This window comes from Paroedura picta, chromosome 4 (genome assembly GCF_049243985.1).
Source record: "Paroedura picta isolate Pp20150507F chromosome 4, Ppicta_v3.0, whole genome shotgun sequence".
NCBI lineage: Eukaryota > Metazoa > Chordata > Lepidosauria > Squamata > Gekkonidae > Paroedura > Paroedura picta.
This window is the reverse complement of record NC_135372.1, coordinates 2986902-3013537: the sequence shown is the minus strand read 5'-3', so window position 1 is coordinate 3013537 and position 26636 is coordinate 2986902. Positions and strand designations below refer to the sequence as shown.

Sequence of the window (26636 nt, the reverse complement as noted above, 5' to 3'; positions counted from 1 at the left end):
TTCTGAAGGTGGTCACAGACTCGCTCAAGACATCAGGTTGGCCACTGCAGGGAAAAGGACAGAACTGGAGCCTCCTGGGGCTCATAGTAATTGTAATCTATGGAGAGCCACGGTTTGGCCACCCTTGGACTAGATGAACTGGCAAATGACTTCATGTTTGACGAGTTTTTACTCCTCCCCCCCCCCCCCCAAGTCCAGATTGCCGGGATAGGAGTTTGCTTCTGACATAGAAGCTGTGTTTCTAGAGCGCTGAACAGGTTTTCCTTTTTGCATGCCTCCCACACTCTTATGCATCTGCTTGGTCTTTTTCTTCACATCCTGGTGGGGAGGGGGATGTGTGTATGTGAGTGAGTGACTGGTAAAAAGATATCTGGGCCTTCCCAGCTGCAAAGCACTCAAAGATGATATTCCACACCCATTATAAATTAAACATAATAGTTTTTATGAGGGGAGGGAGAGAAGAAAATCATGGCACACAGAAGTTCCTTTCTCGCTCCAAAGTTCAGCTGCAGTCATTGGCCCCTGACTCAGCCACTGCCCAGGAGAACCACAAGAGGTCCTGGAGGCACGTAGGCAATGCTAAGATAACCCCCCTCCCCCCCAAAAAAAGAAAAGAAACAACCCCCTTCATGAATGCTTTAGGCAAGCACCTACTAGTGAAGAATGGATTGTCCTCTCAAAAGGTCAGGTGAGAATTCGGAATGCCCACAGAAATTTCACAGCATCTGTTATATATACATTCAACAAGAAGACCGCAGGTGAGAAGGTAATTGTGATAAGGGAAGCCGGCAGTGGCCATTTTGGGGCCAATTTAAATTTGGCAGAGACACTGGCTGTGCTACTCGGGCCAACTACAACTGTGGTGCCAGCGCTACTCTGCTTGAACACTGCTGCAGCCTTTCGGATCTGGTCCAAATGATTGACCGAATCGGGGCGCCATCAGGTGCCAATGTGAGGTGGGTGTTCCAACTTATACTCTACAAAAGCTTGGCCTTATTGCTGAGTTACCCGAAGGTGTCCCAAATTTCCGAGCAGCCCAGACTCAAAACTGGAGCTGCAGTCAGTCCTGGATTCTCTTAACCAGTTAAGCCAGAACCTAGACCAGAGACTCATGCAGAAATGCAGCTGGCAACTCCCACTTGTGTTATACCAGCCTGACTGCTCCATTCATTACTTGTCCCTCACCAAAAGCTGAACCAGCCAGAGTCGCAGCATCGTTGGGTTTCTAGGGGCTAATTTCTCCAATTGTTATTCAAAGCATGCGTTAAAGGTAAATATTGAGGTTTGTTTTTATCTTCTCAACCAAGGCCTGGAAACAACACCAGCAAGCCCCTCGATAGGTCAGAGTGGGGTGCATGGAGCCAAGATTCCCTTATTTAAAACAAACCAAGCTAAAAGATGCTCTTCTGCTTGGAGGCAAAAGCTATTGGGTGAAAGTCACTTGGATAAAATCCAGTGTACAGCTGCCTCCTTCCCACCAAGGAGGCTTGGCAAATCAGTCCTTGTGGCCAACCGAGGGGTCAACCGTCCGGGGCTTATAGCTTCTCTGCGCCCAGCTGAAAACGAGCTTCTTCAGAGATGCCGTACTGTTCCAGGGGATCCTGTGGACGAGGAGAGAAAGGGACAGAGGATGGGTGGCCGGGCAGAGAAGGCGGCAAGGAAGAAGAAGCAAAAGAGTTGGTTCTTCTATGCCGCTTTTCTCTACCCGAAGGAGTCTCAAAGTGACTTCCAATCACCTTCCCTCCCTGAGGCCATGCCTCTCTGCCAACTTCCCTCGAAAGCATGCAAACACCTCCCCACACACACACACAACTTTCAAGTGCCATAAGCTGACCCTATGCTCCCTGGCTTCCTCCAGACGCTGCTTGACCTCGTAGACTGAATCTCCTCTTGCTGCTAGCTGGCACAACCCTCGCCCACAAACCCTCTGATTGACGCTTTCTTGGGCACGTGAAGCTGGCTCAGCCAGGCTGGGTGTTCCCATTCTATCCCCCACCTCCTGCCACGTAATATGGCTCCCTGAGAGGCCCTGGCACATTAGAAGAGGTGCCCAAAGGGTTATGCGGGGGCCTGGTAACTGAACCAATGAAATACCTTCTTGGTCCATGTGTGAAGTCATGAATTGTTAGAGAGCTCAACCTCCGTCATGGGAAAGTAATCCTGTAATCCGTTCCTTTGCGTGTGCTTCAATTCACGTACCCAAGAAAAAACCAAACACACGCTTCTCTAGGGCTCATTCCGCACATATCGGATAATGCACTTTCAATGTGCTTTTGCAGATGGACTTGCTTGTGCAGAACAGGAAAATCTGTTTCGAAAGTGCTTTGAAAATGCATTAACCCATGTATGCAGAAAGCATTTAGGTTGAACATTCTAGAAACCTGTCTTGCGTATGAGCCAAGCAACGGTCACTTCCAGGTTAGACTTCTGTAACTCATTCTATGCGGGCTTCCCCTTGCCTTTGACCCGAAAATTGCACTTGGTGCAAAATGTGGCTGCAAGGGTCATCACAGGTACATCTTGGAGGGCCCATATCCAGCCTGTGCTGAGGCAGCTGCACTGGCTACCAAATAGAAGAAGAGTTTGTTCTTATATGCCACTTTTCTCTACCCGAAGGAGTCTCAAAAGCAGCTTACAATATCCTTCCCTTCCTCTCCCCACAACAGACACCCTCTGAGGGAGGGGAGGCTGAGAGAGCCCTGAGATTACTGAAGAAGAATTGGTTTTCATATGTTTGTTTTCTCTACCCAAAGAAGTCTCTAAGTGGCTTCCATTCGCCTTCCCTTCCCCTCCTCAGAACAGACACCCTGTGAGGGAGGTGGGTGAGGCTGAGAGAGCCCTGATATCTCGGCTTGATCAGAACAGCTTTATCAGTGCCATGGTGAGCCCAAGGTCACCCAGCTGGCTGCATGTGGGGGAGTGCAGAATCGAACCCGGCATGCCAGATTAGAATTCTTATCTTCAAGGATCCTGCATCTGAGGGACCACTTATCTCCTTATGCCCCATGCAGGGCTCTTCGCTCTGAAGGTTTAAATCTGCTGGTTGTCCCCTGGGAGAGATGCCTGGCCTTGACCAAGGTCAGGGCCTTTTCGCCCCTGGCCCAACCTGGTGGAATGAGCTCCCGGAATAGCTGAGGGCCCTGACGGAGCTGACACAGTTCTGCAGGGCCTGTAAGACAGAGCTCTTCCACCAGGCATTCGGTTGAGGCCGGTCTAAGGAAGATCGGGTCCCTCCTTGCAGGAGCCCCATGTACCGGACATCTGGGCAGGGACTACCTCTCCTGAGCGCACTGGTGTGTTGCTGTTACCGGGCACGGAAGGGGTGGGGGGAGGTTATAGAATTGGCTTATGCCGTCAGCACTGTGGTGACTTTATTGTTTTATGGATTTTCTTGTAAGCCGACACATGGCAGCAAGGTCCAGGAATGGTGGTTAAGAAAAGCTAATCTAAATAAAATGAATAAATAAGTCAAGGTGCGCGTAATATATTTAGTTCACTCTTAGCCTAGGCCTTTTTGAGCCCACAGCTCCCCAGGGTCTACAGCCTGGCCCTTTTAACTGGAGGTGCCGGGGACCTTTGGCCCGCCAAGCAGATGTTCTTCTGCCGAGCCCCAACCCCTCTCCATGAACCCCGGCCCAAACCCCTGCTCACCTTCCCTGTCATCTTCTGGATCTCGTTTCGATAAAAAACCAAGCTGCTCCGCATGAACTCATAACTGCAAGTGGAAGGGAGAACAGAACAGCTGACTTCACAGCTGGCCACAGAGCAGCCTGAGGAGAGTGCCGGGGTAGCATGAATGCAGAGAGCCAAGTTCAAATCCTCCATTCTGCCACAAAGTGACTTGGCTAGTCGGCACTCCACTTAGCCTACCTCACAGAACTGTTGTTCTGCACTTCAGTGGGGGGGGGGGTGTTGTAGGGGTCTTTGGGCAAAGGACCGGATAGCATGATGTGGGGTAGATGGGAGGTGGATTTCAGGACTTCTGTTTGGACAGGGAATGAGAAGACCCCCAAAAGACAGTGTTTTAAAAAGTGCTGGGAAATACATTGGACAAAACCCTTCTGCCTCTACACTGGACTTGAGGAATTCTCAGAAAGAAATCCATTCAGAAACTTTTCCCCTAAGAGAGCTGGAGGTCTGAGCTCTGCAGGCAGCAAAGCCGGCTAAGATTCTTCCTCTACGGCCTGAGGTGGCCAAACTGTGGCTCCCTTAAATGTCCATGGGCTACAATTCCCCTGTGATGGCAGGGACCGCCATGTCTGAAGGCAGTGCACCGTAGGCTGCCGTTTGGCCACCCCTGCTCCAAGGAGTTCCAGTGAGAGGCTCTGGTTCTTGTGAAGGCCCTTGCTGAGTGGGGCCTTGAACCCGAATCCTAGCAGAAGAGAACAGCCCCACTGGCTGAAGAGCTGCCTAATGGGGCCTGACATGCCTCAGCTCTGAAAGGAGGATGTTCTGAGATCTACACACACAAGAGGCTTCCCTTCCACCCATGGCAGCACAAAGGACCAACGCAGGCAGCCTCACCTGGCTCTCCGCAGCACCTCAACCCACTCCTGGCACTGCTCAGCTGTGTTGCACTCAAAGTAGTACTTCCGGTCGGGTTCTTCGAGGAAACCTGGGAAGGCAAAACCAACCGCCAGTGAGGGGAAGCTCCCCACCTCCTGAGACAGCCCCTTCCACTGCTGAACTACTCTGACATTGAAAGTTTTTTCCCTGTTATCTAGCCTGTATTGTTGTCCACGTAGTTTAAACGCCCGAAGCCTTTTAAAAAAACGATCAGCCAATCCGTGAAGGAAAGGCTAATCGGATGGCTGTCAGCTACAAGGACAAAATGGAACCGCCATGTCTGAAGGCAGTGCACCTCGATTCTAGCGAGGTACAGAGACGGAGGTTTCCGCCAATGGGCCACTTATGTTGGGTTGTCAAGCTGCTATGGAAACGAGTAAACAGGTTCATAGTTTGATAATTTTTCCACAATTGCCAGTGGGTGGCTTTAACCTTCAAGGCATTTTACAAAGCTGTGTACAATAAATGTTCATATATTTTTGTCACCTGTTGTCCAGTTTGCATAGACATCCAACTTTTCAGATCCTAACAAATTCCAGTTAGGTTTTTGTTGTTGTCGTCTTATTAAGCCTATCTCAGGCTACAGGCCTTGATGCCTCCAGGTACAGAGGCAGTCTGGGTACCAGATACTCTGGATGACAAAAATATACCAGGCTGTGGATGTATGGGAGAGAAGGGCCACGTTACCTATCACTGGAGGCCTTTTGGACTGATTCAGAGCCTCTCAAAGAGGAGCGAGCAATCTCTCTGGGAAAGCAGGGCCAAATATATATATATTTTCTCTAATAATAATTTTGGGGACACCTCCCCACCTCACAATATGTGTACAATTAAACTGTTCTAGGCAAAAGGCAGTCTACAAATTTCTAAACAGACTTATGACCTGGTTCCTCCTCAGATACCTTGCCTGACACCCAGGTTTCACAGAGCCTGTGTCTTGTGTTTCCATGCAAACTGGGGTGTGACTTCAAAGTGGAAGAAAGCAAATCCAGAGCAGCGATTCAGATGGCATCACACCATTTGGCAACATCTGGGGGCAGGTCATTCTATGTCACAGTTCTACTAAGGTTGTGCAAAGAGGAATCATCCCTCTCAGGCCTTTCAGGCCAAGGGTTCTCGTCACACTGAAAATGGCTTACATTTCCCAGAAGTACCCTGAATTGCATACATCCCTACAAACTTCTCTCCCGATTCCTCCATTTCCCCCCAGGACTCACCAATAGAAAAAACATTGCTTTCTTCTTGATGGATTCTGCAGTGTTCCAGCAGCAAAGCACCAATGGGCTACAGACCGACCCAGAAAGAGAGAGATTCAGATGGATGGAGGGAGGTTTTATTTATTTATTTATGCTCAAGTTGGCACAATTATTTATATTAATAATAGAAACCAGCCGATACTAATCTTGGGGCCTCTCTGGCTGCCGTTAGCTGCTCTGATGTCACAGAGGGAACAGTGCTTCCTGACTTGGGTACTCGACATTTTAAAAATCTTGCTTCCTTCCAAGAAGCTGAGGGGGACCTACGTCCTCACAACAAAACTGTGAGGTTGGAGAAGCAGAGAGAGGCCGATCCGGTATGCTTCTTGGCTGAGTGGGGATTTGAACCCGACCAAATCTCCAATGGCCAATCAGAAGTCTTGCTAGGCAAAAGTCCCACCTACTTTCTAAAATCACTTGGCATGACCGTGGGGAAAGCTGCACTATGCCGCACTTTAGGCCACTATAGGCAGACCGCTGCGTGAATGAGGGCACAGCGGCAACAGCTGTCAGAGGGGTCAATACCGCTTACCTCTGCTTCATCTGTTCGGAAATAAAAAAGGAAATTGACAACCAACTTCACAAGGCGTTTCTTCAGTACTGCAAATAAGAGAAAAGGCCCCCTTCAGCCAACAGTATGCCCATCAGCCCCGGGCAAAGCTGCAAAACACACAGGGAGGGGGCTAGCCTCACAGATTGGGGGGGGCACTGTATCCACAGGGGAGAAGATTCAGGGTTCCCTACAAATTCCACTCCAGGAGATGGAGGAGGGCGGCCACAATACAGGGGAGAAGGAAAAGAACGTATAACTGAGGACTAGTAACTTGGACAGGAGGGAAGTATCTTGGAAACTGAGCAGGGGCAGCCGTTTGATGAGAGATCACCAAGGAAGGCTCTGCTGAGGAAGACTTCTGCTTCTCACTTGCCTTGAAAGCCCCTCTACTGGGGTCACCATAATTTGGCTGCACCTTGAGGGCACTTTATTACTGCAGTAATTTGCACACAGATATCAGCAATGCCCAAGAGCGTCTAATTGTACACTGGCTATTATAAAGGCAAGCAGCAAATGGATTGACCGCAGAAGATCTTTTAAGCTAACCAAACAGTCCCCGCCACTCTCGAGGCCTGAATATGGGTCCAGGGATCTATTTAAGAACAACCCCCAACTCAGGATGAGCTCTGTTTCTTTGTTTACTTTCATGTCTGCAACCAATTTAAGACGCACTAGTAACTGGAAGCAGGGGCTCATGGCAATTGTAGTCCTCAGTTTGGCCACCCTTGCATAATTGCCATTCCTATCCTCTTTCCCAGGGAAATGGGCTGAAAAGCCTTTCTTCCTCCCCGTCCCCAACTTTTCATGACCCGAGAGAACCTGGGCAGGAAAAAACTGGAATGTTCCCCTCACTGAGGACTAGTAACTTGCGCAGCCGCCCTAGCCGGGAAAAGGATGGGGGACCCGGATGTTCCCCCGTGACGTCACGGTGCTCCCGCCACTCACCGCTTCCCTTCTTGGGGGCGCGCATGAGCACCTCGGCCGCCTTCTCGGCCGGCTGCCGCGACAGCGAGAGCAGCTCCCGCTCGTTGTACCGCATCGCTCCCTCCGGAGCCCCCCTGGCCGCCCGCGCTCCGCCCGCCCCAGGGCCCTCGCTTCCGGTTTCCAGCAAGCCCCGCCTCTTCCGCCCTCCCTTTCCGGGGTCTACCGGAAGAGTCGCTGAGCTGACCCGGAAGTGTAGTCGTCGTGGCGTGCGGGTCGCTGGCGGTGGCGTTGTCGGTGGTGGGAGCGGCAGGTGAGGGGCTGGCGGCGGCCCGCGTTCCCCCCCGGCTCTAGGGCTGCCCCTCGGATGGTCCGCCGGACCTCTGCCGCCCTCCTCGGGATGTCACCTCCAGCTCGGGAGATCCCGGGAGGCTTGGCGTGGAGCCTAGGATGGGGCCTCAGCCGGGGTGTGATGCTGTGCTGTTGATTATCACCATTATTACATTATTATTAATAATAGTAATTATATTAATACCCCGCTGTTCCCCGGAGACTCGTTCCAGGGGCAGCGGATCGCTATTTATATTTAAACTTGTATTGCGCCCGGCTCTAGACTTCTACTTCTATCATATGGTTTGTTGCATGTAACGTGTTTCGCTGCAATGTTCTTGAAACTTGTCACTGCTTTAATGTCATTTATTATTATTCAAATTTATTGGCCGTCACTTCCTGGCAACAGATGTGGGGCAGCCAACAGTACTAAAAGATAAACAAAGTATACCTACAATTTTAGATGGCTGTTTGCAAATGTTTTTTTAACAAAGTATACCTACTTAAAAAAACATTTGCAAACAGCCATCTAAAATTGTAGACTAGAAACCCTGATTGGTTGTAATTTCAGATTTCCACCCTCCATCTGGAGGTTGGCGACCAGACTGCCATTTTGCATGCACCCATAAAGTGCATTGTGGGTAACTTGTGAGTTACAGAAGGCCTAAGGTTTTTATCTGTGCAACAACCCTGAGACCAAGAGAGAGCATCTGGCCCACAGCCACCCAGAGAACTTCATGGTGGAGTGGATATTCAGAATTGCATCCTGCACAGCCAAATTCTATTATCTATCCTTAGTACTACTTTACTTGATTTATTAATATATACCCAGGCTTTCTCCCCATTGGGGACCCCTCAAAATGGCTTATGGTGTTCTCTTCTCTTCCATCTTATCCTCGCAGAAACGTTATAAAGTAGGTAAGGCTGAGAGAGGCCACCTAAAGAGCTTCCGTGGCACAAATGGAGATTCAAACCCAGGTCTGCTGGACCCTAGTCCAGAGGTGGCCAAACTGTGGATTTCCAAATGTCCGTGGACTATAATTTCCATGAGCGCCTACCAGCATGTCCCCACCTCTGTCCTAGTCCAACACACTAACCACTACGCCACACTGGGTCTCATACAGACTTCCCTTGGGAGGTCTCCTGAAATATTTTCATCTTTCTTCTCCCAAGCACAACACCAATAATACAGTCTCAGAATTGTAAATTGGCACCCTTGGGTTTGCAGCACGTAAATTACCCGTTATAGCACTGGAATGCCTCAACACCTAGCCCAAGATGGCTTGCTTTGGAGCTAAATGCCACTTCTTCCTGGTGCTCTCTATACTTGTAAACCTGCTAAGCAAATGTTTGTCAGATGATGGGATTTAGTGGTGAGGGAAGGATCGTGTTAAACTTTGTTGTAGAAAAAAGAATTTCAAACTTGCAGACTGGCAAGCTTTATTGGTGTTGTGTGGTTTGTTTGGAGGTTTGAAAAGTCAAATTTTGGATACCTGCCTTAGCTGCTGAGCTTTGGAAGTTGTCCTTCAAATTAGTTGCAGACAACAGATCAATTACCCCCCAGGGCAGAGACGTCTGTTAAGGGCTACTAGCATTTTGACTGCAGAGAACCTCTGAATATCAGAGCTAGGATGCAGCTGGATGGCCAGGTTTTTGGAAGGCCACTGAGTGAAACAGGATGCTGGACTTGGTTATTATTATTATAGTTTAATTGGCAGCCCTCTCCTCCCTGCAAGCTGGCTTTGGGTGTCACACAGTATTTTGGAAATGTAGCATGAAACATGGTACAACATTTTTAAAATCTTTACACTTTAAAATTGTACACCACTGATCTATTTCTTCATAGCTCCAGTGGCCTTTCTGTATATAGCTATTCTAAGCTTATGGTGGGAAAGTCTTTCCATGCAGGAAATAGCCAGTATGACTGGGGTGTAGAGATGGGAAAGGTGGGAGGTGCCTGTAGATCTTTCTTGTTTGTATCCTGGCCTGAACCGTAGGCCCAGTGGAAGAGCACCGTTTTACAGGCTCTGCGGAACTTCAGTAGTTCAGTCAGGGCCCGGATTTCAGCTGGTAGCTCATTCCCCCAGGCGGGAGTCATCGCTGAGAAGGCCCTGGCTCTGGTCGAGGCCAGTCAAATGTCTCTGGGGGATCACCAGCAAATTTGTATTTGCAGATTATATTGCTCTCTGGGAGATATGCTGGGGAAGGTGGTCCCGTAGGTATGCAGCGCCCAGACTGCATAGGGCCTAAAAGGCTATATAGGTCAAGTCTGGATAAGAACATTACATACAAAGCTGCTCATGGCCTTTGTCTCACTTCTCTCTCTATGCCCCGCCATGCCACCTTCACACATCAGATCCAGGCCTTCTGCAAACATCATCTGCAAATGGGCAATATCATTAACTTCCCTCATGCATGCATTCAACTGTTGCAGCTTCATAGCTCTGGCAGCTTTATGTATCCTGGCTGCTTGTCTGGAGAAGAGAGTGGGATGAGAGCCAGCTTGGTGTAGTGGTTAAGAGCGGCAGCCTGTAATCTGGAGATGAGTGACCTTGGACCAGTCACAGTTCTTTCAAGGCTCTCTCAGCCCCTCCTACCTCACAGCATCTGTTGTGGGGAGAGATTGTAAGCTGCTTAGAGACTCCTTTGGGTAGTGAAAAGCGGGGTATAAAATCCTTCTTCTTATGTAACGGCCTCCCTGATAAGCATAGGGAGGCTCCCACCCTCCTGGTTTCCCACAAACTATGCAAAACAGAGTTTTATTATCGTGGCACATAGCTGTGGATACAGCAAAAACAATAAAATGTTAAACATTAATGATACTAACAATTTAAACCAAGTAATAATTAGAAGAATCAGAACGGCATCACCCCAAGGGTCAGACATGACCCGGTGCTTGCACAGGGGATACCTTTACCTTTATATCATTATCAACTGAAAGGTTTATCCTGGCCGATAAATTTATCCCAGTCTGGATGTTACTAGAAGGAGGATGTTTTTGTTGGGGAGGCCTGTAGATGTTGCTGGATCATTTTGAACTGTTGCAAGGAAACAGTCAGAAAGTGGCATTGCTAAAGGACTGGGGCCGTGGCCTCCACCGCTGTATTGCTACCTAACATCGGATTTTCCAGGCGAGGTTATTTCTATACCTCTTAATGCATCATCCCTTTGAGGTTTTGGTTTGTGTGTTTTTAGATCTGTTTGCTTTTAGATCTCTACTATATTGCTCATTGAATGTCCCAGACTGTTGATCTGCCTAAGTTTACACCATGTGCTCCGTTTTGAATCTTTTGAGCCGACTACAAATAACCAGAATAAAATAAATAAATGAGCCAATGTGGTGTCGGGGTTAAGAGTGTTGGCTTCTAATCTGGCGAGCTGGGCTTGATTTTCCGCGCCTCCACATATAGCCATATGTGGAACACATATAGAACATATGGGTGTTCTGTTAGAGCTGTTCTCTCAGAGCAGCTCTCTCAGGGCTCTGTCAGCCTCCCCTCCCTCACAGGGTGTCTGTTGTGGACAGAGGAAGGGAAGGTGATTGTTGAGACTCCTTCGAGCAGTGTAAAGCGGGCTATAAAAACCAACGTTTCTTCTTCTGAAGTATAGCCTGATCTTTCCGGGTAGTTCTTGTAGTCTCCATTTAAAACCACCCTTGTGTGAGCTAGGAGGCTTAGATGCTACTCACTTCTTCTTCTTTTTTGTCCCCAACTCAGTCTTGTCTTCTTGGTGACACTGAAGCACAGAAGCCTCCGCCATGGATTTCCAGCACCGTCCGGGAGGCAAAACGGGAAGTGGAGGCGTCGCCTCAGCATCCGAGAGCAACCGAGACCGTCGAGAGAGGCTAAGGCAGCTGGCCTTGGAGACCATCGATATCAACAAGGTGGGTTTCTTGGGCGGTGGCAGGAAGCATCCCTTGTAGCCTGCTGATCCTACAAGAGGAGGAAGAACTAGTTTCGTATCCCAGCCCATTTTTCCCCCCTCGCATTTTCACTTTCTGCGCATGGATCCTTCGGCATCCCAGGACTCAGCAACCTAGTACATATACTGAATCCTTCCCCAAGGACATTTGTAGAAAGTCAGTAAGTATCTGCTTTAACAACTAAGGAATACCAGAACCATAATGCCTTTGGCTTCAGCGACTAGAGGCATTTGGACAAAATCTGAGCCACCCCACACTTTGACAGCAACCCGGAGGGGAGGGAGTGTTGGCGTGGCATTTGTGGCGCTGGGATTGTGGGTCTAGGGAATTGACAGCTCCCCCCCTTGTGGCCTTACCAAGGCCCCATCCGTTGTGCTTGTTGGTTGCCTTGCACAGCAGCCGCCTCCTTGACCGTGTTGCCTGGTTCCCAGAGGGCAAACAGTAAACCTTATGGAATCAGAAATGAGAGCAGCCTCTTCTTGTGCATTCTTTCTTTACTTGTTCTTTGTCAGGACTTCTACGAGAACTGCATCTTGTTCATGCTCAGTTTCAATGGAAAACAGCTTTCCTCAGTGGGAAATCCTCCAGTGATTATTATTATACTAGGAATAAAGCCCATTGTAGCGAAAATACAATGGGTGCTAGCAGGCTTTCCAGGGGGTGCGGGCAGGGGTCCGTGGAATCGCCCCTGTATCCAGCGCGCTCTGCGGGCCCCCCAAGTGAGCAGAAAGGGATGGCAGATGCGCGGCATGGGGCGCGACACGCAGCATGGCAGGGGTCCTGTGGGAGAGCGAGGCCGGGGAGAGGCGGGGAAGTGGTGAGGCGCAAGTGGATGGAGGTGGGGGGGGAAAGTGTGTGGGCGGCGGCGGGTGTGGTTGGACTTCGGGGCTCGGGTGTGTCGGGCAGGGAGGGCCATCCGTGCTGCGGGTGGAAAGGGTGCGGGCGGCGGTAGGCGGTCAGGCGGAGCATGGGACAGGTCTGTAGGCTGGGAAGGGCATTCGCTGGGCGGAGGGAAAGCGATTTTCCCCGAGCCCAGGGAAGCGGGGCGAGGTTCCTCCCTGGCAGCCATCCGTGCAGGATGGCGGCTCGGGAGGACTGGAGTGTGTGGCGCGGCGTTCGGGAGATGAGCCAAGTGTCCAATAGGGAGGCTCGCTTTGCGCGCCTCCCAATTGGACACTCCGAGTTTTTATCCCGGACAGAGCCCGCCCTAACTCCTCCCCACCAGCCCTTACTCAATTATTTAGTCAGTTTAAAGATAATTTTAATTTTATATACCACCCTCCCTGAAGGCTCAGGGCAGTTCACATAAAACAGAAACAATACAGGTAACTTATTTTTACAACAATAAAGTGATAACAACAAACAACATAGAACAGTAGAAATTGACAGTCAGTCAGTTTTCTTAATGCAATGGGTCACTATCCAACAGCTTGTTTTATTATTTATTATTATTATTATTTATTTAGATTTTTATACCATGCTTCCCTACGGCTCTGGGCAGTTTACATAAAACATTTTGGAACATTCACACACAACACTATCAATATAACAAGATAACAATAACATACCAACTAGAACAACTAGAACAGTATTTCAAGAACAATAACTTTGACAAGCCCTCAGTAGGTTTGACCTCTCAGTGAGGGGGGGGGACCTGTAAATGTTATGGGTCAGTTGGCCTCAAGCAAATGCCTGGTGGAAGAGCTCCCTTTTGCAGGCCCTGTGGAATTGTGGGAGTTCGGGCAGGGCCCTGATCTCTTTGGGGAGCTCGTTCCACCAGGTGGGGGCCAGGACGGAAAAGGCCCTGGCCCTTGTTGAGGTCCGACGTGCCTCTTTAGGGCCAGAGATCCACAGCCTGTTGGAGGTGGTGGAGCGTACAGCTCTTCTGGGGGTATAGTAACCTTCTTAGTAGTCGTATACAAACGACCAACTGCTCTTGACAGTACGGTGAGAACATGTAATTTACTTGGAGGACTTCTCACTGAGGAAAGTTGTTTTCCATTGAGGAAAGTTGTTTTCCATTGAAAACGGACATGGCCAGGATGCCGTCCTGGTAGAAGTCCTGACAAATAAAGAACAAGCAAAGAAAGAATGTACAAGAAGTGACCGCTCTAATTTTTGATTCCATAAAGTTTATGGTTTGCCTTAGGATAGGTTTCTTGTTCTGTTCTAGTATTCACTTTGAAACCTGTTTTGCCCTTGTTTTACCTTTGGTTCTCCGAGGGGCCAAACCACTGGCCTTGGTGGCTCAGAGGCCGCTTGGGAACTTTGGCTGGTTTCCAACACCATAGTAAGCTTGTGTGCAGGTCTGGGTAAAGTTCCCTGGCCAGAGTTGGAAGGTCATCAGCTGCCAGCTTGTTTCAGGACCCAACTGAAGGGGCTGGTTTTCACCTGAACCTTCTGAGGCTGGGGTGCCTCAAGGGGGTCCTGCGCTCAGAAGAGCCTGTCCCTAAAATGGCCAATGGCATCGGGGGCTGTGCTTAGCATTCTTTCCTGTTCAGGGAAAGAGAATCCACTTTCCCACCCATTGCAGGGCCTTCTCAGTGGTGTCACCTGGTTTTTGAAGCACTTTCTGTGTCATTGTCCACCTGCCCCTCAACATAATCTTTCAAAAGTTCAGGTGTGTTTTTCTTTTGCCCCCGACCTTTTTGTTGATTCTTGTCTGTATGTTTTTTAAAAATTAGCTGTGGTTTTAATTTACCAGTTTTTACGTGATGCTGTTAGAGGCTGGGAACGCTCCCCAAAGTGCTGCTGTTAGTTTTTGAAGCATGTCGATTTCTCCGCCATTTTGGAAACCTGTTAAGCACCAGGATTTGATGACCTGAAATAAATATTTCTTTTCCGATTTGCCTTTCAGGATCCCTATTTTATGAAAAATCACTTGGGCTCTTATGAATGCAAGCTTTGCCTGACGCTGCACAATAACGAGGTGAGACTCTGCTTCCGTCCCTTCCCAGCCCCGCCTGCCATTTGGAGTCTCCATTAATTTGGTCCTGCTTTTTCTGTTTCTGCAGGGAAGTTACTTGGCACACACCCAGGGGAAAAAGCACCAGACCAATTTGTAAGTCTCAAGGCTGCAAGCGTATTTACTGATCCCTGCTCATTCTGCCTCTCTCTGCTCACAAAGGGTTCACAGAACATGGAGTCCTCTGCTTGCAAAATACACACACACACACACACACACACACACACCTGGCTCAGAACCAGCTTGCTATAAAGTTTTTTTAAAGAAAGTGGAAATAGTTGTGTGAGGAAAATAAGCAAAGCAATAGCTTTAACTGTTGACTTTTAACAACCCCCCCACCAAACAACCCCTAAACCATATAATGCATTTCAGTGCACCTAACCGCAGTTCATTTAACTGCAATGAACTTCAGAGGGCTGAGTAGCAGTAGCATCTCTGGAAATAACTGGGTTATTTACCCAAGGAGCATCTTCCCTCATCCGAGCCAGGCCTCCTGACGGTGCAGCCCTTCACATCAGTAAGGTCCGTGTAAAATAACCATCTGTTCTCCCAACAGAAGTCAGCGGGAAGGTCCTGAGTAGTCTCTCTCTGCTTCCAGCAATCGTAGGTACGCTGCCTTGGTCCCAGTGATACCACTGAGTTGGCTGTGACACGTACCTCTTGCTAGACCTCTTCGTGACTACATTTGCTTCATCCCTTTTTATTTAAATTCTAAATTCAGCAACCCACATGGTACCACTTCTCTCAACTTCATGTCTTTCTTTGTCATCTCTTAAAATGGTTGCTTATTTTGTTGCCTCAGTTCCCCCTCCAAGTGTCTCTTTTGCATTCAGAGCCAGCCTGGCGTAGCAGTTAAGAGTGACGGCTTCTAATCTGATGAGCCGGGTTTGATTCCCCGCTCCTCCGCATGCAGCCAGCCGGGTGACCTTGGCCTAGTCACAGTCACAACTATTCTCATAGTGCAGTTTCTCCCAGAGCTCTCTCAACCCCACCTACCACAGATGGTGTCTGTTGTGGGGAGAGGAAGGGAAGGTGATCGTAAGCTGCTTTTAGTCTCCTTTGGGCAGTGAAAAGTGGGGTGCAAAAAAACCCCAGCTCTTCTTTCTTCTTACTGGTTCACATAAGTGTGGCTTACTGTGTAGTTACACAGATACTGCCGTCCTCCTACAGTGTAATAGAAGTCATCAGATTTCACTAATGCAGCTTATGAAACAGCAGGTGTTTGAGCTGCATCAGGCTCCCATAATGGTGAAATCCCAGATGCCCAAAACCATAAAGCCCCAATTCAGTTTCACGACAGCCATCCTAAAACCACAAGACGGCCGTCAACAAGATTTGATGGGGGTAATCACAGTAACCACGGCCTATCTGCTCCCTGTCCTCTGGACACCATGAAAATCTCAAGGAGTCTGGGCGTTTTAACATGGCCAGGGAAGAGGCTGTGGCTCAGGGGAAGAGACCTCTGCTTGGGACGCAGAAGGTCCCAGGTTCACTCCCCATCAACTCCTGTTAAAGAACCTGGCAGCAGCTGATATGGAAGGCCCCTGCCTGAGACCCTGCAGAGCGTCTGCCCGTCTGAGCAGATAATACTGACCTTGAGAGACCAAGGATCTGATAAGGCAGCTTCGTTGTATTCATGCGTACCAACAACTAACTCACAAAGAACCTAGCAAGACTTTGGGAGGGGCAGTGGCTCAGAGGACGAGCCGCTGCTTGGCTTGCAGAAGGTCCCAGGTTCAATCCCCGGCATCTCCAGTTAAAGGACCAGGCGGGAGGGGATGGGAGAGACCTTGGCCTGAGACTCTGGTTCAGTGGCAGAACCTTCAGATGCTCTCCAAAGAAACAGGGAATGTGCAGAAACAGGCTCAGGCCAAAATCTATGAGGAGGCTTCCATGGCCAGACGTGACCTTGTGTCTGCCTCAGGAGTCGCAGTCTCCTGGCCCCCTTTGTCGACTCCCCCACCTGATATCAGGCTGTCTCCACAGGACGTCTGGGGTGTGAGGCGGAGGGTAGGGAGTTGGACCTCTCTGCAGACGGTGCATTAACACACATTTTTTTGTTTGAAGGCTGTTATTGGGCATCTTAATCTCTGCCAGAGGGAGGGGAGGAGTGTCTCCATACCAGGTGCAAAGAAAATCCCACGGCTGGGACAGGGACCGCAAGCCCACCTTCTGGATGGAGGGGTTTCCACAGGAGCAGAAAATGGGGGTGATGAAGAGTCATGGGTTCAGCTTGTGGCATCTCTGGATCTTCTTCATCAGAGAGCCAAGAGGCAGTACCTAGGTGGGCCAGTCCTCCAACCCTGCCAAAGACTTTTGGGCGGGGGGGGGTAGTTACGTAGCAGAGCACCCACCCTGCCTGCAGAAGGACCCAGGTTCAAAACAGTCATCTTCAGTTAAAAGGATCTCAGGTAGCTCTTCTTCAAAAGGTAGCTCTTCCTTATAATCTGGCTGTTCTGGGCCAGATTCAAGTCTTTCCTCAGTGCCAGCTGCTAGAGATAATTTAACTGTGTCCTTCCGGCACGCAAGGTGTGCACTGTGCTGTAGCACCATGGCCTCAGCCTGTTTCCTGGCATTGATTATGGAGGTATACTGCTCCAGTATGGGGAGGTTTAGTAGCTGTTGCTTGGCCCATCCTGCCGTGACTTTCTCAGCTCCTTTTCAAAAGCAGCGCTGTCTCGTTGCTCCAGAGGTGTACTGCTCCCATGCAGCCATGGCCAGTAGCTGCTGTTCGGACTGTCCCGATGTGAATCATAGAATCATAGAATCTCTCTGCCCCTTTGAAAAGCCATTGCTCCAGTTTGTGGCAGGGGTGGGCAGCCCAGCAGCAAGTGGGTTAGCTTGAGAGATCTGCTTGCATGGATTCACAGGCCTATATCCCAGCCTCCTTCCAGGTGGGGAACCCCAAAGCAGATTACGATTTCTTCCTCTGTTTCACCTTCAGAACGACAGTCCTGCGAAGCAGGTCGGGGGGAGGGTGTGTGACAGGCCCACGATCATCCAGCAAGCCTCCATGGCACAGAGGGATTCAAACTCAGTCCAGCACTCAGACCACAGCATTTACTTATTTATTTGCTTCCTTTGCACCCTTCTGTTCTCCCCTATGGGGAGCTCATGTCATTCTCTCCTTCACTGGATCCTCACAGCAACCCTGTGAGGTAGGCTAGGCTGAAAGCGTGTGGCTGGCCCAGACACCCCGTAAGCTTCCAAGGTGCAAGTGGTGATTCAAACCGGGGTCTGACACTCCTAAGGATTGCTGTCTAGGAGACAGTCCTCTACAATTATTCTGGCTCTCTTCCCCGGGGTGGGTGGGTGGGTGTGTCAATCACAGCCTGCTTCCCCCCCCCCCTTTTGATGTTTCCCCCCAGAGCGCGGAGAGCAGCCAAGGAAGCGAAAGAAGCCCCGGCCCAGCCTGCTCCCGAGAAAGTGAAAGTTGAAGTGAAGAAGTTTGTGAAAATCGGCCGGCCAGGTTACAAAGGTAGCAGGCTGCTCTTTCTTTGCCCATGGTTGGGCCTCGTGGGAAACGAGACCTCATTATAACCCTGGCTGCGATGGGGGGGAGGGAGGGAGGGACCTTGGGCCACGACAGGGAGGGAACAGAAAGCGCCAGGTAAATTCTGCAGTCCCTGCGAATGATGTCGGCATCCATGTTTTTGCATTACGTTGCACTTGAAAGCTTGCGTTGTCCAGCCGGGTTGCCTCTCCCTTCGCAACAGTTCTGTCTCCCCTTCTTTCAGTGACTAAGCAAAGGGATCCGGAGACAGGCCAACAGAGTCTTCTCTTCCAGGTACTCGATTCATTGTGACACTTTCCGTCTGCTGTTTTCCAGTCAGCGCAAATATTGAGACACGGGGTGCTTCCACACATGCTAAATAATGCAGTTTCAATCTGCTTCCGCAATCGTTTGCAAGTGGATTCACCAATTTACACAATCAAATCCAGTTGGGAGTGAGTTATTTAGTGTGTTGTGTGCACACATACATCTTTGCGCACAGCCGAATGCAAATCCCTTCCAGCCCATAAACGAAGGTCAGAGGAGAGGCCCACTTGAGTGTTCCGTGGACTGAAGAAGTTAGTCTTGTGGGTACAGGCAGGAGGTCCTTTTTGGTGGCAGCCCCCAATTATGAGTTAGCTTCCCCAGGGAGGTGCGCATGGCCTCCTCCCTCTCGCTCTTTAGCAGGCAGCTGAAGACCGTTTTCATGCCAACATTTGATTAGATTAACTTCTTCTGGCTGCCGGCGGTTTTAATTCACTCCTTTTAAACTATAGGTTTTTATATTGACCCTCAAAGCCCCAAATTAGGGTCGGCCCAGCTGTGGCTATCCAGATGTTCATGGACGTCCAATTCCCATGATGAGCCATTGGAGATGTGCTCAGTTGTGCAGATTAAGCCTCTGCCACATAGCTCACGGAGCTTCACTGTGTGACTGAAGCTAAGTTGCTGCAGCCATTTTGTAGCCGCCCCCACCGGGTTGTGCTTAGGGACGGCTCCTGGAGGGCTCTTCTGTTTGACCGCCGATGGGCCTGCTGCAGTCTGCTTGGTGACCTATAGGGGGCAGTGGATAGTAAATCCCATGATTGGAATCAAGAAGAGGAGCTTTATTCCGGCTACAAACTCGAGCACAGGGGTTGAAACACGTGTTCATGGGCTCTGTGTTAGTTTTTGAGAATATTGGCTTAGGATCTGGGAAGGCCAGAGTCAAATCCTTATCCTGCCATGGACCAAGTCACAGCTTAACCAACTGTTTAACCAGGCAGAAACCCCTGGGATATTTCCCAGGCTTCAAAGAACGCTGAAGGTGGTTCTGTGCCCTTCAGAGAAGCGGGTGCAAAAGTGGGAGCCAGCCAATACATCGACCGATCGTTTAGTGTTTCCATTGGGGAGAACAAGAGACTAGGCCTGTAGAGCAACAGGGGCTCCAGTGACTTCAGCAGCCCTCTGGACTTCTGGGGAAGGCCGTGTAACCCCCGGGGAGCTGGAATCCCTGGCCTCATCTACCCCACAAGGCTGTAGTGGTGGGGATACAATTGAATGAGGACGGGGTCGGTGTTGTAAGCCACTTTGGCTCCCATTGGGGAGGGAAAGCGGGATCTAAGTATCTAAATAACAAAAAAATAAAAAGACCTGTTCTCCCCACCACCACCACCCCTTCTCACCCCGCCTTTCTGTAGATCGACTACCCGGAGATCGCGGAGAGCATCATGCCCAGGCATCGGTTCATGTCGGCCTACGAGCAGCGGATCGAGCCGCCAGACCGGCGCTGGCAGTACCTGCTGATGGCAGCCGAGCCCTATGAGACCATTGCTTTCAAGGTGGTTTCATTTACTAACTAGCTTCAAAGCCCATTCCTAAGAACAGGCCTTGAAAGGACCCCCTCCCCTGGCCCCTGGCCAGGCAGCTTAAGGTGGCTTTGGGCCGCAGCTCACAGCCAGATCAAGGGGGCAGGCAGGGGCTGGGCAGAGCTCCTTAGCAGGCAGTCAGCAGGCCAGGAGGCCCTCGTTAGCAGGCCCAGCCTAGCAGTCCAAGGCCTCCACCACGACCCTTAGCAAGGCCTCCACCATGACCCTTTGCCCAGGGCCTCTCCCCTTACCTGCTGCTGGCTCCAGGCACTGAGGCATCTGAGAGCAAAGAGGCTAGAGTCCAGGGACAGAGGACGGGAGCTGCAGGGGCAGGGCCAATAAGGGCAAAGCTGGCTGAACCCTGATTGGCCCTATTCTAACTTGGACAGCTGGACACGTCCCACCCTCCCCAGGCTGTTTCACAAATATATAGAGGAACAACAAAGGATAAGGATTTGTAGTAGTAATGACTTCTCAGGGTGACAGCCACAGGCCTTAACGTCATGCAGCAGGCTAGCCTTTCTCAGCATTTTTACCCAAGCATTTACCCCTGAAACATTCTTCAGGCTTCAAGATACCCCAGAAGTGGTTCCATTGTGCAATTTCAGTGAAGTTGAAAGAAGGAGCCTTTTCTCTCTGTTCTGTGTCTCCTGAGAACACTGATTTCCTCAACAGTTTCAGCATGCATGCCCAGAGTGGAGCATGGCTGCCCCTTCTCCTGTTTTGGAGAAGTACGGCTGGCAGAGCTCCCCTGGCGTGTCTGAATTGTTATCCTTCGCCAAATACCACTGCCCTCTGCTTGGATGCAAAAATACAAGCCAGAGCATGGGAAAGCCCTCCGGAAGACCATTTCAAAGTCAAACCACCTTTATTGGCATAACAAAAGCATTTAGGTTAAAAGTCAAGATATTCAAAATATCCAAGTTCGTTTGAAGAAAATCCTATGGAGGAATTTTGCAGCAGTTCAGTTGCTTGAGAGTTACGATCCGATAAGAGAAAGTGAGATCATGAGTCTTGTTCTCCATCATGAGGGATTTATGAATCGATCCCTAAGATGGTTGGGCTCAGTTAACTCAGCCCAAACCCTGGCCAACTTTTAACCTTCCTGCCAATACCCCGTCCCAGATATAAGACTCATAGTTTATTAGGACTGTCATAACATTTTGTTAAATCGCGTAAAGCAGTTGAATGATTTCACTTACTCTTCCTGGCATAGAATCCTAGAATCCTAGAGTTGGAAGGGGCCATACAGGCCATCTAGTCCAACCCCCTGTTCTACGCAGGATCAGCCCTAAGCATCCTAAAGTATCCAAGAAAAGTGTGTATCCAACCTTTGCTTGAAGACTGCCAGTGAGGGGGAGCTCACCACCTCCTTAGGCAGCCTATTCCACTGCTGAACTACTCTGACTGTGAAACTTTTTTTCCTGATATGTAGCCTATATTGTTGTACTTGTAGTTTAAACCCATTACTGCGTGTCCTTTCCTCTGCAGCCAATGGGAACAGCCTCCTGCCCTCCTCCAAATGACAACCTTTCAAATACTTAAAGAGAGCTATCATGTCCCCTCTCAGCCTCCGTTTCTCCAGGCTGAACATTCCCAAGTCCCTCAACCTATCTTCATAGGGCTTGGTCCCTTGGCCCCAGATCATCCTCGTCGCTCTCCTCTGTACCCTTTCAATTTTATCTACGTCCTTTTTGAAGTGAGGCCTCCAGAACTGCACACAGTACTCCAGGTGTGGTCTGACCAGTGCCGTATACAATGGGACTATGATCTCTTGTGATTTTGATGTGATGCCCCTGTTGATACAGCCCAAAATGGCATTTGCCTTTTTTACCGCTGCATCATACTGCCTGCTCATGTTTAGATTACAATCCACAAGTACCCCAAGGTCTCTTTCACACACAGTGTTACCTAGAAGCGTATCCCCCATCCAGTAGGCATGCTTTTCATTTTTCTGACCCAGATGCAGAACTTTACACTTATCTTTATTAAATTGCATCTTGTTTCCATTTGCCCATTTTTCCATTGTGTTCAGATCTCGTTGAACTCTGTCTCTATCTTCTGGAGTATTTGCCAGTCCTCCCAATTTGGTGTCATCTGCAAACTTGATGAGTAGTCCCTCTACCCCCTTATCTAGATCATTAATAAATATGTTAAAAAGTACCGGGCCGAGCACCGAACCCTGAGGTACCCCGCTACTCACCTCTCTCCAGTCTGATGAAACACCATTGACAACAACTCTTTGAGTGCAGTTCTCTAACCAATTCCCTATCCACCTAACTATCTGAAAATCCAGATTGCAGTCCTTCAACTTATCCATCAGACATCATGGGGAACCTTGTCAAAAGCTTTACTAAAGTCCAAGTAAATGACATCAACCAAATTTCCACGATCCAGCAAACCTGTTACTTGGTCAAAAAAGGAAGCCAGGTTGGTCTGACAGGACCAGTTTGAGACAAATCCATGCTGACTTCCTTGGATCACCAAATTGTCCTCCAGATGTTTGCAGATCGCTCCCTTTAATATCTGCTCCATTACTACTAGATCATACCTTTCCATCAGCATGAGAAGTTCCAGCTCTTCCTTCTTATTGCCCATGCTTTGGGCATTAGTATAAAGGCATCTGAATCCTTTTACTTTTGTTTCCCTATGAGCTGGCCTTGCCGGTTGGGCTGCCCCCGATTGGTCTCCTTCCATGTTGATCGTCTCCTTCCCCTAGTGGCTTTAGTTTAAAGCTCTCCTGATGAATCTCCCCAGGTTCCTGCCAAACACATTCTTCCCCAGTTTCGATAAGTGCAGTCCATCAGGTGCTAGTAGGCCTTCCTCAAGAAAGCCTATCCCATGGTCCCAGAAACCAAATCTCTCCTACCGGCACCAACTACGCAGCCAGTGATTCACCTCCATTATCTCCCGCATCCAAAGAAAAGAGCGAGGGTCCAGTAGCACCTTTAACAAAATAACCGCTCTCTTCCCGCAGGTCCCCAGCAGAGAGATCGATAAAGCAGACAGCAAGTTCTGGACTCACTGGAACCGGGAAACTAAGCAGGTAATCCTCACCGAATGGCACCCAGGGCAGTCCGCTCTGGTCTGTGGCAGCAGCCAATCCGCTGCCCCAGGTGCTCATGAGCAGGGCATTAGGTCGCGGGGAGTTTGCCCCCAGTGTTCTGGCACTCAGCGGTAGATTGCCACTGTGGTTGGAGGCTTTATTGTCATCAAGGCAGAATCTGTTGCACTGACCTGTCTTGAAGCAAGAGGGACGACATGAGAGAAATAATTGAAGACATGAATAAAAACGATAGCTTACAGCAGTGGCCCCCAACCTTTTTATCACCGGGGACCACTCAACGCCTTTTACTGAGGCCCGGTGGGAGGGGGGGTAGTTTACTCCTCTACTCTCAACCACTGCCCTAACGCTCTCTGATTGCTATGGTAATGTTTAAACATCCCTTCAAAATAAGATACAGACACGCCACTACAATGAAGTGTGTTGTAAAGGGCTGGGGGGGATGAAGTAAAGGGCCGGGGGGGGGGGGAGAAGGCGTCCTTCGGGGCCCACCTCCAATTAGTCGAAGGACCACATGTGGTCCGCAGCCCACAGGTTGAGGATCGCTATTCTGGAGGATAGCCCTACACAGAGCAGGAGTAACGTAACTCTGAGATCATAGCAACACAGATCATCACAGCCTCATTGGCCAAGACTAGAAAGGAAGAGAATTTCTTAAGTGGGTGCAACTTAAATGAAAGCTCCCTTTGCTGCAGTACTTGGAGTCTCTTCACCTAATCAGACAGGGATCACCACACTATTGGGATATTTGGTTAGTATAGCAGAGTTTGCCCAGTCATAGAAGCATGATACTGAGTGCAGGAAATAAATCTCCCAAGAAGTATATTGCACAAAAAGGGGTAAACTTACATTTATTCGGATCCAGTTTTCACTCAGACTGCTGTTGAAAGGCGAGAAGGAATCCTAATCTAAAGAGTACTTTCCCTATCACAAATGGCCTCCTTGCCCGGCTTTTGCATGTGGTAGTATGAGGGCATCCTATCTACAGGAGGGAGCTGCAGGGATGTGTGCCTCCATGGAAGGCCATGGAAAGAGAGTGAGAGGACAAAGGAGAGAAAGACAGAGGAGGGTTCAGAGGTAAAATATCTGGAGGTAAAAATATTTTTATTAAATTATTTCCATTCTACAAAACACCATATATAAAGTTGATTTTTAAAAATATATAAAAACTCTTTTATGTACAAATCTTTCAAGTAACTAATTCCAGCTTACAAATCACACAATTCAACATTAGCAACTTTGAAAATTATAAATTAAAAGATTCAAAGTTACACTAGCCACTAAACAACACTCCAATGGTTAATTTTTTTCCTCAGTAATTTATAGATCCTGTCCCCCACCTCCTTAGGTGAGCGGCATTTCGCAGCCCTCCAGCCCCAGCCACCATCTGTGCCAAATTTGCACCCGTTTTCGTTCTTTGTCATATGCAGACATGCTATTTAACCAGTGTATTTTCTCCACTGTCCTGTTCAGAGGGCAGCTCCCGGGTTAAGACAAAGAGAGGCCTCTCATTCAAAGAGATAACACCTATAAACCAGTGGTCCCCAACCTTTTTATCACTGGGGAACGGTCAACGCTTGACAATTTTACTAAGGCCTGGGGGGGGGTAGTTTTTTGCCGAGAGACGACGACAATGCCTGAGCCCCTGCTCCACTTGCTTTCCTGCACGAGTCCCTGACTTCCTGCCGCCTGCTGGGGAGCGCTGCCAGCAGCCACTGCGTAGTGCCATGCTGAGGGGGAGCCCCAGCCATGGCGGTCGCTGGAGAGCACCAAAGGTGAGCTGGCGGCAGAGTGGCAGGACATTCCCCAAGACTGCAGCCGGGGAGGAGGACGAGGAGGAGCCGCGGCCCGGTACCGACTGATCTACGGACCGGTACTGGTCCCCGGACCGGGGGTTGGGGACCACTGGCTTACAGCATTCAATCCACTGAATTTAAAATAACAAGACCAAGGCTGTCTTAAGGAAGACCTAAAGCTGGTGGCCGAACTGTGGCTCTCCAGATGTCCACGAACTACAATAACCACGAGTCCCTGCCAGCATGGGGCTGTCAAGGACTTGTAATAAGGGTCGTCCATGGACCTTGGAGAGCCACCGTCCAGCCACCGCTGACCAACCGGAAGAGCCTCCAACTGGCCAGGGTTCCCAGGAAGTGTATATCTTCAAAGAGCATTAAAAACCTGGCTGCTGTGCTGCAGTTTGCCTTTGAGGGGCAGGTGTTTCAAAGCCTCACAAATCGAGCGTGCCTTGTACACACCAGCCCCTGGAGCCTTCAGAAGGATTCGGGTGGCTCTCTAGCCTCAGTACACGTCTCTAATAAAGGCAGTTATTAATTGTAGCCGTGGTGGAAGCGCCTGGTGCCAGCCTGGCAGAAGCGTACATAACGGTGTTTTGGTCTCTCCCGCTCTTCTTTGTTGAGCTCGGTCTCCCTGTCCCCTTCCCAGTCCTTTTGCATTTCCCTCTACAGCATACATCTGTCATGAGTGGGAACATGAGCATAAGATCAATTCTGGGTCAGCCCAGTGGTCCACCCACTCTAGCATGTTATGCCAACCCAGGTGCCATCATGAGGTTCGCTTATGGGGTCAGAACTCCAGAACCCTTCCCAGTTTCACTCCGAGCGCTGGCAGGGGCTCGTGGGAATTGTAGTCCATGGACATCTGGAGGGCTGCAGTTTGACTATCCCTAAGGTGCATGTAGATCCAAGGGCAGGTTTCTATTTCAATGTATTTTTCATTTCCAGCAAGCCTTCTTTTCCATGAGCCCCTGCCAGCGTTCGCTGCTCTATACGAAGTCCAGGGGGTTTTTCACAGATTGTGGCGCTGGATCTAAGAATGCTTTTGAAAATTTATTGTCATTTATTTAAAACTGATATGCTGCCCTTTCCCGAGGTCTCAGGGCAGCGGACAATACATCACGGAAAGCAATGATTAAAACATGCTACACATTTTCAAATAATCGGATTTACATTAAAAACACTCCCCTTTTCTCCAGTAGAGTCTTTGCAGGGTCTTTGCCACCCTGGTCTTTTGATCTGGATTTTACTCAATCATCCAAAGCCACCTCAGAAACACAATGAGAATGCCCGGGGGGGGGGTGGGGGCTGGGGCTGGGGCTGGATGTTTGGAACAAAATAAACCAACTGGCTCTCCCTGCTGACAGTAAGGGTTTTTTTTTTCTCTCTTTCTCTCTCCCTTTTCCGGTCTTCTAGTTCTTCCTTCAGTTCCACTTCAAGATGGAGAAGCCCCCCACGCCCCAGACGATCCCTGCTGGACCTGCCACTGTGAAGAGACCCCCGCCACCTCCCCTCATGAACGGCTTGCCCCCCAGGCCACCACTGCCAGAATCCATCCCGCCCCCACCCCCCGGAGGAATGGCCATGCCCCCCATGCCGCCCCCCACCGGGCCGGTGCCCTTACCTCCGGGGCCTCCTCAGCTTCCACCCGCTCCTGGCGTTCCCCCTCCCGCTCCAATGCCCCCGATGCTCAGACCCCCTCTCCCCACAGACGGGCCCGGAAGCATCCCTCCGCCACCACCCACCAACTGAAAAATCACCCTCGTTTTTGGACTCTGTCATGGCATCCTATCTGTACCGCCTGTTGATCCTGTTCGCCGTTGCTTTTTTAAAAAGATATTCCGATGAGCTCTTGTTCACCATTGTGTAAGTTCATTAAAATGACTTTCTTTGTTTCCATTGTGCAGATCTCCTCTTTCTGTGGGT

At 49.7% G+C, this 26636-nt stretch overlaps 2 protein-coding genes across 3 annotated transcripts; one reads left to right on the top strand and one right to left on the bottom strand.

The window, feature by feature from the left end:
* Positions 1-418: 418 nt before the first annotated feature.
* PLEKHJ1 (pleckstrin homology domain containing J1) lies at positions 419-7463 on the bottom strand. Its single transcript, XM_077331561.1, has 6 exons — positions 7321-7463; positions 6355-6422; positions 5784-5850; positions 4525-4615; positions 3652-3715; positions 419-1601 (listed from the first exon to the last, which is right to left on the bottom strand). Exons 1-6 carry the CDS (start codon positions 7412-7414, stop codon positions 1536-1538), a joined length of 450 nt encoding a protein of 149 aa, XP_077187676.1. The 5' UTR covers positions 7415-7463; the 3' UTR covers positions 419-1535.
* On the top strand, positions 7463-26605 carry SF3A2 (splicing factor 3a subunit 2). 2 transcript variants are annotated; one of them, XM_077331559.1, is made up of 9 exons: positions 7463-7609; positions 11343-11509; positions 14406-14477; positions 14563-14609; positions 17882-17991; positions 18251-18300; positions 19686-19826; positions 22831-22899; positions 26127-26605. In XM_077331559.1, the coding sequence occupies exons 2-9, from the start codon at positions 11384-11386 to the stop codon at positions 26460-26462; spliced, it is 951 nt and encodes a 316-aa protein (XP_077187674.1). In that variant the 5' UTR covers positions 7463-7609; positions 11343-11383; the 3' UTR covers positions 26463-26605. The 2 variants fall into 2 exon arrangements, with proteins under 2 accessions (XP_077187674.1, XP_077187675.1); XM_077331560.1 differs by having other exon boundaries at positions 7605-7763.
* Positions 26606-26636: the final 31 nt, after the last annotated feature.